This window comes from Electrona antarctica (genome assembly GCF_951216825.1).
Source record: "Electrona antarctica genome assembly, chromosome: 4".
NCBI lineage: Eukaryota > Metazoa > Chordata > Actinopteri > Myctophiformes > Myctophidae > Electrona > Electrona antarctica.
The window spans coordinates 25141101-25152314 of record NC_136809.1 but is presented as its reverse complement, the minus strand read 5'-3'; the positions used below and the strand labels follow the sequence as shown (position 1 = coordinate 25152314).

Here is an 11214-nt window from a genome sequence, read left to right as displayed (position 1 = left end):
CCCTACAGGCACACCGTGCCACAGCGATCGTGCTGATTAAGTGGAGCAGACAGTATGACTAAGGCCTATGGACTGTAGTTTAGTGTTTTGATGTGCCAGTGACAAAGCAACTATGCCGGGTGGAAAAACGTGATACAGTACCAAGATATGTGAGTAACTCTCTCACAGATTCACTAACACAAAAGTAGCAAAAATAGCCAAACTACAAGCTCACAACGCGTCCCATTGTGATGTGTTGTGAGCTTGTAGTATCGGCTATTTTGAAATAGACACAGATTCTTTCTTTTTTCTTTTTATTTCCATTTCTTGAAAAGTAACATCTTAGGACATGCAATCGTTTCCACCCGACAGCAACGATATTATTTTTGCACATAAGCTCACTAATCAGAAATGGAGGCAAATGAGCTTGTATAGTGCAAACAAGCTACTGGGATGAGCATAGGTGCATACTAGTATTGAGGCTACGAGACAGGGCCGGTCCTGAGCAATCTGGCGCCCTAAGCAGGATTTCTCGCGGCACAGAACAGACGGAACAGACGGCATGACACAAAAGACATATTGTACAACTATATGCAGTTATAGTGAATAATTTGGTGGCAAACCACAAATCATTTGACTAGAACTTTCCAGCAAACAGAGAACTGAGAAGAAGAAATAAAGAACCAAAAACGTTGCCCTGTTAAAAGTTGGTTCACTGCCTTTGAAGACAGTGTGCGGGTGTTTGTTCCTTTTTCATTTGACTAGACATTCCCAGCAGATTATAACTGAGAAAAGGAAATAAACTAAGGAACTGACATTTCAACCATTTTGCCTTATCAAGTCAGGTGCAATCATCAGTATATTAATCATAAATAATGTTTTTATTATTGTTAGATTTTTTTCATAATTATAGCCTACACATGTCATGCCCACAATGAGACTGTTGGGCCCTTCTGTTCTTCTTGAATTAGCCCCCCTTTAAAATGTGTAGCACACAGGCATAGTCACTATGGCACATATACATTTAGAGCTAGCTATTTGGGTTTCTGGTAAAATTATTGACAAAAATAAAATATTTATCAAAATGTCCATGACAAGCTGGCATGATGAAGACCCCTGGTTTGTTCATATAACTTGCGTGTGTGAGAGAGGGAAAGTAAAAGCCACTTTTCCGTGTGAAAATGCATGAAAATGTGCGTGCACGAGGTGTGTGCACAGTTGCACACGCATTTTGCGGCGCGCGCTTACACGTGCGCACCCCCTCCTAAACGTTCAGCACCTCCTACTGTAAATACCTTCCCGCGGCCCTGTTAGTAGGCAAACAATAATGTAGATCATCCGTTTTTTTCTTGGCTTTCCAGATTGGTAATCACCATAATTTATATCTGTTCTCCGAAAATAGCTCATCTACAAGACATTATGTGCAAATATAAAAAAAATAGCTGTGATACTGGAGGTGGAAAGTCTGGTGACGTGAGGTTAGTTTGGAGGGGACGAGGGGACTATTGCGTCACTGTTTCAGCAAATAGGAGGCATTCGCTGTACATCGCATCTCCAAAGTTTGCCACTCTGGGAGGTGGTTTCAAAATTAGCCGATTAAGTCCCTAAAAACGCTGTCTCCGAGTGGTTGTGCAGGTAACGCAGAATACGTCCTCGTCTGGACACCACCTGAGTGCAGTAGTAGCTATTGTGGCACACCTGCAGTTACACACTCATTTTCTCCCTTTCTTCGTTTCTTTTTTCCCTTCAGAGACCACTACACTGTAGAAGTGCCGTTACCGCAGCTGGTGTTCCAGACTTTACCAGAGGAGATCAAGGAAGGCAAGCCGTTACAAGTGTTCCCCGTGTTGTTCAACGTGGGTATCAACGAACAGCAAACGATAGCAGAGAGGTACCGCAAGAACAGCACCTGCAATTTATAACAATATGACAGAGAACTAACGAGAAGACAAGTCGAAAAATAGATGATATAAATGTTATGTACACTGACATTAAATATGTTTCAACAGCAAGGCAATTCAAATTGCTTTGCACAACATTAAGAGCATTAAGACAAACCGTGATCAAGCATGTGGAAACAATAATTGTACTTTTGGCAACAACAAAATAATAATAAAAAAATAATAATAATAAACTCCTTGCCAAAACATCTGTTGTTAGTTTGCTTATCTTAAGAAACCTTGTGAATAGTGTTCTTTCATAATAATTGGACGTCTGAGAATGTGGGGGCTATGGGATTTCTCAGATTTCTGCCACTACAATGGCTATTATAAGTATATCTTGGTGGTCATGGATCATTTTACATGGTTTGCATAAACCTATGCTACAAGAAACAAGGCTAAAAAACAGATTAATTCTCATTAATTTATACCGGTATGGCTGTTTATGTTATGAGTACATGCATAGTGATAAAGCAACATAATTGTTTTTCTAAACCAGATATATTCACCGCGAATATTGTAATTAAGTATTGCATGGTATGTACAGTACATGCGCATTGTGTGCATACTAGTCTTTTTTTCTCCCTCTCAGATCTTTTATCTGATTGAAGAGAAAACATACTATGGGCACAGGACTGCTTTCATAGAAAAAAATATGTCTATCACTGTCTGTATCCTGTCTCGTTCTGTATGACCCTCTTTCTGTCTCTCTTGATAGGTTTGGAGACATCTCGCTGCAAGAAAGAATAAACCAGAGGAACTTTGAGATTCTAGAAGCCTATTACAAATCACTGAGTGAACAGGTGCCCCTAGAATGTAAGTGCAAGGCCTTGAAACAAATATTTCCAAGTTGTAACACATGGTCACTTACATCGATGAAATATTCATGGAGCACTTCATTCAAATCTATGTAATGCAATCTTTGGCTATCTAGGTGCATGGCAGCTGTGTTGAAAGATAAACATCAAGGCACTTGAGCTTGCATGATGTATTAAGTGCGGCAACAAACAAATTACCTTTGTGCTGCACACAGAACTGATTTTCTCACTAAATGGCAAGACACACATTATCCAGAAACTATGCAAATTTCAAATCACATAAAACAGAACCTTAAGTGCAACAATGGAAATATGCTGCAAGAGATTAAGTATACTACACAATGCCAAAGTAACCAAAAGAAGTGTGCTGCAGGGTCAGAAATTATGCAATTTCAAAAAGACATTATGATTATCTTTGTTTATCTTTCATGTGATAGCCTTTGTTTTTGTAGCACGATCAACCTTCTGGGCCAACAAATTGAGAAATAATTATGACGTGATCACATCATTTGGATAGTGCCTATGACAGCATGCAGCTTATTAAGGAACATTTAACTTGACAGGCGTTTTATTGTGCAGCCCAACCACATAATATTACATCAGTGCCTGTGTGGGCATAGACCGTAGGTGTTAGGCCAATATCCCTTATGTTGAAAGTGTCCACCAATCAAGATCAATAGAAATGGAAGAAGATAAACATTGTCAACATTTTCTTTTTATTTATTCTAACCCTATTTATTTATTTATTCTAACCATATTTATTTACCTACTATACGAGTGTACGTAGCATTAAACCGCAAGAAAGACACTAGTGTGATGTCATTTCTGTTGTGCAGGTCTACCGTATTTTCAGACACAGTCAGACTTGAAGGATCTACTTGAAACCCTGGGCCAGAATGTAGTGACCAAGAAGAGGAAGAATGTGGAAATACTATGGCTCGCCGGAACGGTGAGAACCCCTTCCAACTGCATTGTTGACCTTTCTGCTTCAATAGAGGGAAGGGAATGAGGAAAGAACAAGGGGATTGTACTGTACTCCAGAGGTTTAATATAGAGTTTGAGTCGCTACGTGGCCCTCACACCTATGTTGCACAATGCACAGTTCATGGTGTTAATGTGGAATGAACCAACATCATTCATTAAGGGACGTGAATCACTGATGTGAATCACTGACTTCTTTCAAAACTAACAAAAACATACAGTGCCACCATTTTTCCTTTTCTCCTCTGTAAATGTAGCTATTTGTACTTGTTGATGACATGTATTAATGTGTTCATATCCTATGCTCTGTTGATGAATTTAATATTTTGTGGTATAGCCTTAGAGTATATATGAATAGAGACGGCACCCGAGTTCTCCTCCCATCCACTTGCATTAAGTTGCTCAAAAGCGCATGAGGCGATTTCACTGTGCATTCTGGGATGGATTGGGCCCAAACACATGAATGCGCTGCCGCTGACTATCATTGCAGGCATTCAGCGTTCACGTGTCATCGTGAACGTGCACAATGATAGTCAACGGACCAGCGCCTTCATGTGTTTGGGCCCACGCTGCAATATCAAATTCGGCCACTATGTCCATTTCGCCTCAGGGTTTCATCCCGGTGCCGTCTCTATTCATATATATATATAGCCTACTGTTAGCCTACGTGTTTTACTGTACCTCCGTGCTGTTTACATTTTTGCAGCATTTTTGAAGCATTCAAACAATCAATCAAAATGACCTCACCAAAGGGGTCGATGGGTGTATTTGATTCCGTTCCTTTTGCACACTGGAATGGACTGTGTGGGAAACAGGATGTTGTTCCAAGACACTTTCCACTTGACTGCCAGCATTAGTTTTGACGAACACTTGGCTCAAAACTGTGTTTCTCAATAAAATAAAAACACTAGTATGTACTTACACTAGCACTACAAATATTTTTGCGCAACCTAGTGAAATGTTTGATATGATACGGTCCAGTGAGGACAATGAACTGAACCGGAGGCAAATATGTCTATGTGATGGAGTGATTCCGAAAAGTGATACCCACGCTGCCTTTCTCACCTTCCAAGATCTGCCGAAGACTGAACGGTATCAGGTTCACCAGCTGTAAAAGTGCCAAAGACCGGACATCCATGTCTGTCACGCTAGAACAATGTGCCCTGCTGCGAGATGAACACCAGCTCAGCAAGGACTACTTCATCCAAGCCCTGGACTGCATGCGAAGGTAATGCCAAAAAGAAACCCTACAGGGTTAGGGTTAGTGTTGTACAGTTGTAGCCACTGTAGTTGTCCCACTTGCGTTGGCGTAAATTCTGATATGCAGCTGTACCAAATTAATATATTTTATTATCCGTTGCAGTCTGGAAGAAACCACCTAACTCCATTTTCGAGGTTATACTGTATATATTTTTTTAAATTATTATTATTATATATTTATTTATTTCTATTTTTTGTTTCGTAAATCAATGCTATTGAAGACCCTTTACGTCTGTGTGTTGGTTAAAAAAAGTATTGAGCCAATGGAAAGTATTAAAAAGCGCTTTGGTGAAAACCTCCTAACTCCATTGGATCCCCCAACTATCTGCCAAACACCTCCACCCGTTTAGTCATCTTTTTTATTATTATATATAAATCAGTAATATTGAACACCCTTTACGTCTGTGTGTTGGTTACAAAAATATTGAAAAGTATTAAAAAGCGCTTCGTCAAAAACCTCCACTGAGCTGGATGTTTTTTCATTCCCTGAAAAATAAACATTTTGTTTGTCATTGAGTTAGGTGGTTTCTTCCAGACAGCAGAGATATGCCAAAAGGCTTCATATGAATTATGAAGATGAAGGGTAACAAAACCTATAATCAAACATCATAAAGTGGCAATGGCATCCTACTATTTATCCTGCTTCCATCTTATATCAGAGATTTGATTCTCTCTTGAATGAAATAAAAACAAATGAGTATACTGTAACACACAACTCTCTAACATCTCTCAACCAAGTAATTACCAGATAATGCATTTCATCCCCTAAGAGTTGACAGGACCACAGTTGTTCCCTTCCTGTTCTACTTCTTCTTGGGGACACAACTGTACAGCAGTAATTCAGTAATTCAAAAGCAAGACTTCTTCCAATGGCTACATCTGTGCTAAATATGGGTGCAGGTTACCATCCTAATCAATCACCAACACTAAATTCAACCAATTATCGATTAGTGCACGGGAAGCCATGGAATTAGTTTTAAACCAATACTGATTCTGATGTTTGATGAGTAAATACAACTGACTGAACAGAAACTTACTACAAGCAGCATTAAATATGTACCGTTTCCTGCATTGGATTGTGTCAGTGCTGCTATAGTACAGTATCTGGCATCTGCTATATAAAACATACAGTAAAAAGCAACTCTTAAAACAAAACCTAGATACTAATGTGTTTATATCAGAGCATTGGTCTATTATTTTGGCTTCTGTTAACATTCCAGTAGTACCATAATACTTACAAACCTGCACCCATACAAGATGTACATGACAAGACAGGACACATTCACCATGCACACAAGCCCATTTTTGTCTGCACCCCCACCTCCCAGTTCATCACCAGTAGATGTGACTCCGTAAGCATCCCTGTTCATTCCTCTTCCTACACACAGTGGTACAGCAGCTATTGTAGAAGCCCACATCATGCATATAATGCCCTTCACGGTTAAATTAAGTGTTGGTTTTAGCGTATGCCCATGTCAACATGACATTTATCATTAAGTGATCCTAATCCTATACAGCTGATCCTAGCGTAAATTTGGTCTGAGCTTTGATAAATGTCACGGCTGAAACCGACCGTCAGTTAAATACGCCCTTAAAGATTCTCGAAACGCCCCGATTTTACGAATAACCGGAATACGACCAAACAAGGTATGGACAGCATAGAGTTATATGATGAAAGCATTTATGACTGCCTGGCTGCAGTGGCTGGGGCTATCAATTATATGAACCTTTATGGAGTGAAGCCTTAATGGAGGCTGGTGTGTGGTGGGCTGGTTGGGTTACCTATCTCTGATCGGTATCAGGTACAGTTGCCCCTAAAGCCTAAACCATCTCGCCCCTCGATTTTTCCGCCGACCTCACGCCGACCGCTCGGTCCGACGGTTCTTGTATTCTTTATTTTGTTTTACTGAGAATAAGGTTAGAAATACGTTTAGGCCGGGTTAGGCATAGTTTTACTGAGGTTAAGGTTAGGAATAAGGTTAGGTTTAACCGTTTAAGCATAATTTACTTAGCTTACTTTAGGAATGCCAGGCCGCACAGTTCCGCCGGCTGTATGCCTGGGGTGAGTTGGTAAAGGGGCTAGTCATTTGGTATTCCTCTGATCTCCCCATGCAGTCCCCCCCTGGCTCGGCACATGAAGTATAGGTATTCGAGTGTCGCGTCGGGTTTATCCTTAAACAAGGAGGTTGCATATAATTCCAGAAAGATAGGCCTACTGTAGTCTAAGGTTGGGAGACTCCAAAATCTTGCATGTATGCGCTCATGCAAAGCACTGTTTAAATGGTTTAAGCATCTAACTTAGTTGTAACATTATAATTTTTGTTTTTAATTCCGTGATTTTAATTGCTTGTACACTTGGAAATATCCTACCAATTTCATATGACATGCCTTTACAACAACAAAAATCACATGTATTATTTATTAGTTTTATATTTTTTATAGTAGCCTACATTTTTGGAGTGAATACATATGTTTAGATGCCAGTCAGGTGGTAAGACAATGCTGTTCCGCTTGTCTATGACAGGTGCAGACAAAGCCTACGACAGCTCCCGACCAGATGTGAGTTTTGGCGTGGTGTAAGTCCAAAGTCACGCTAGAATGATAAATGCCGAAAATTGCGATTGTTTATTTGAGGGCCTATGTGTCCAAGTGTCTCTGAGCAAAACACTGCTTCCAATAGTTAGGATGTGTAAATGGAGAGGACAAAAAATTTGCAAATGTACAGTGAAAAAAATACTCCAAAGCAGTGAGGACAAAATTATTATTAATTGTAGGGGAGAGAGAGAGAGAGAGAGAGAGAGATTGTATGCATTTTAAACTGGGTTTCCTGAGGGGCTTTTTGATATTCATTAATTAATTAATTTGTCTTCTTTCATCTTTGATCTCAAAACCAGTGTCCAGACACTTTTATGATTTCCAGGTTGATTTTTCTTATCTTGCTGGCATAACTGGGTTAGAATGATATCACTCAAAGTGGTTTCCCTGAACAACCTCCATCCTTGTATTTATACAAAGACCTCCATTAAACACACTGGGGAGAGAGAGTCTTTTACTCTCCTGTGCACACGTAGCCTCGGTCCCAGGCTTGCTTATCTGCGAAAAGAAAAGCCTGGTCACAACGTAAGGCAGAGAAGCTATCGGCGGATGTATCCTCCGGAACATCCGTCAGCTGTATTTCCCCCGGATACGATATTTTCCCGACCAATCACAACACTTGTTTCATTCGCAGAGAAACGTAATTTCCTTGGGTGATACTTCAGCTAAAATCCCGCAACTGATAGTCTTTTCAGCGTAGGTCTTGCCCAGGGTGGTGCACATGTGATTTTGACAGATTCACCAACAACCTCTTCATTACTGATTGATTTGAATTACTTCCACAAAAGATAATTTGTGATATTGAATGATTTCATAACACTGGTAGTCTGGTACTGACTTCAGAATGATGTAGAGTAGACACTGATTTAACCACATTAAACCCGATACTTTGTTGACTAGCATCCCCCAGGGGTCTATACTTGGTCCACTCCATTTTTTCCCTCTACACCGAATCTCTTCTCCAAAAATAGCTGTTGTACAAGATCATGACGTGTCGGGGTTTAGATGCGACGCATTGTGAGCTGCTATTTTCTGCGAATGTTCATCTATTTTCAGTGAATATTATGACATGCCCAGAACAGGGAGGGTTCATGTGGTTATTGTAGTGGTTACGACAGGAATACAGGAAGACACTCTCTGTCTTGTCGTGTCTCATCTTGTTCATGGATGTAGGCTTTATACTACAATAGTGTTAATAATAATAATAATAATAATAATAGGCCCAACAATAGACCAGTTTGCTGACATAGGGCAGGATAGGAAGGATGAGAGAATATTTCCTGCGGATGGCAGAACCGGTTGATTGAATTATTGAAAATATTTATCACCAGCACTGCAAGGTGTTCTTCTCCACTGATACCCGCTGTAGTATAATTTGAACAGCTAGGCTACAGTATTGTTTCTATGCTGTAAGTTTGTCTAAACATATGGCCTTACTCTAGTCTATATATGCAATTGTATGAACCTACAAGTGTGTGAACCTGTACAATACCTTCTCACTACTAACTAATCCAATGGTGCAGTATAAGCGTATATCTATTCTACGTCCGAGCATAGACATGGTAACGCCCCGTCTGCCTGATTGGCCTGCCGACACTGCCCTTCTTGCCTGTCCTCCGAGATGCAAGGGTATAATACAAGTAATACAAGTACAAGAGAATGGCAACACGCAACAGTAACTTGTAACTTTAATTTTTGTAGAAGAGGCAAACTAATATTGTTTGTGTCGTTTGCTTTGATTGAATAATTGATTGAACACGTATCTATGTTTTGATTTGGCTATGTTCTAAATTAAAGTGTTAGTGTTGATTATCGTGTATTAATTTAATTATAGTAAACTAATACTATTATACTAAAAAAGATAAAGATCAAGGGAAAAGAGACCTTTTAGTTTGTACAGTACAATAATGTTTCAAGTTTACACACACACGTATACAAATAAACAGGCCAACGGCATAAACAATATTAGTTTGCCTCTTCTACAAAAATAAAAGTTACTGTCGCGCGTGCCAAGCTGTCATTCTCTTGTATTATATCGTACGTATTATTTATTTATTTCCCACCACGGAGTAACCTCGCGGCAGACTATCTTCCATGTATCTTCCACCTCAGAGGAAACTCTGGTAAGGCCGGCCAGGCCGGCAGTGTCGGTAGGCCAATCAGAGGCAGGCGGGGCGTTACCATGTCTATGCTCGGACGTAGAAAAGATATACACGCAGTATAAGCCATTCTCCTCAGATATGCTAGCAGCTATAACAGCATTTCATCAGCTGTGCTTTTAGCATTGGGCCACAGGTCAATACATAATTATTCTAGTGAATATGTATTGACCCTGTAGGCTACACAATGATACTGGAAATCTGCCCAATATCTGCTTCTATTCTAATGACTGAAATTGTTCAGTGTTATTATACTACTACAATGAGGTTGGACTTCTATACAAGAGCATTGAACCACAGATTGATTTATGAGAGCACATAATGTTCTAGTGCGTGTAATTTCCCATTAAATTCATCCATCAACCCCATTTGTTTGACAAGCACACTCACATTCACATCCAGTGTGCATGCCATAAATCTCACATGTCCAGATGTTATGGCTCTCAAATTGGATGTATTCCTCATGCATTCTATTCTGGAAATTAAATGTACTTAACACGCCTATATCAATTCTGAATGACATGACACTTCAGCAGCTGCCAATATGGAAAGCCAGCTACGTTTTAATTCAACAGGCCCAGATGTTGGACTGCTGTTTTTCACTCTTTTTCAAAGTCTCTAGAGGTGCTAGTTCCAGAGTGCTGTGAATAGCATAGAATAGAATTAAACGCATTGCACATTATAAAACAAACCAATGAAAAACTAAATGTTCTCATAAAATATAAATTGAAATTGTTTTTCTCTAAATGAACTTCAGAGCTATCCAACTGATTGCAGGAGTTCAGCTCTGCTGTGATGCTCTGTATGGAAACAACATGAACAGGAGTTGATTTGTAATCCACAAGATAAACAATACTTTATAGCACGTAGGCGCCACAGTACAAAGCCCTGTAAAACCACATGTGATTCCAATGATATAACCTCGCTAAGGCACATCACTGAGCTTTTACTACTGTTACTACTAGTGTTACAATTCTTTTTTGACATCACAGAATACAGTATATCTAAAATAGTGGAAAAGGAAAATACATTGTATTGAATGCGAGTTTTCTGACACATTCTTGGCGAAGAATTTGCAGAATGCATAGGATGGAATGAAAAAAAAAAGAAACATCTGCATTGTGCATATTAAAACTGTAGGCCTACCTTTTGGCCATCATCCTTTACCCAGACGGCTCATTTTACCCGCACCATATTACCAGTTTGTAAGGCTATTTCACCACTCGCCACCCAACTGTTCACTAGTCCTGTCTGTCTGTCCATCTTTGCCTGCTGCTCGTCTGTAACACTCGTCTGCTCGTCTTTAGAGGTTTAACCTGCACTAAAGCAGGGTCTAAGTGGACTCCTTGGTGCACCTGCTTTTACCTAAGCTTCTAAACAGGCTCTTAAAGGGGGAATTTCACCCATAATGCACAATGCAATGGATTTTTATTTGAGCCCAGCTCTCAGTATAATTGACTGTCCACGAGAGAACAGCCTAGA

General features: G+C 39.8%; 1 protein-coding gene across 5 annotated transcripts in view; it reads left to right on the top strand.

Annotated features, from left to right (window-relative positions):
- The window catches only part of inpp4b (inositol polyphosphate-4-phosphatase type II B), a gene marked incomplete at its 3' end in the record, with an annotated part of 210789 nt that overhangs the window by 194537 nt on the left and 5038 nt on the right, over positions 1 to 11214 (top strand). For all 5 annotated transcript variants that reach the window (XM_079499419.1, XM_079499418.1, XM_079499420.1 and 2 more), the window contains 4 exons: positions 1730 to 1870; positions 2638 to 2735; positions 3574 to 3686; positions 4792 to 4946. In XM_079499419.1, coding sequence (XP_079355545.1) covers positions 1730 to 1870; positions 2638 to 2735; positions 3574 to 3686; positions 4792 to 4946 — 507 coding nt within the window. The remainder of the gene's footprint in view (positions 1 to 1729; positions 1871 to 2637; positions 2736 to 3573; positions 3687 to 4791; positions 4947 to 11214) is intronic.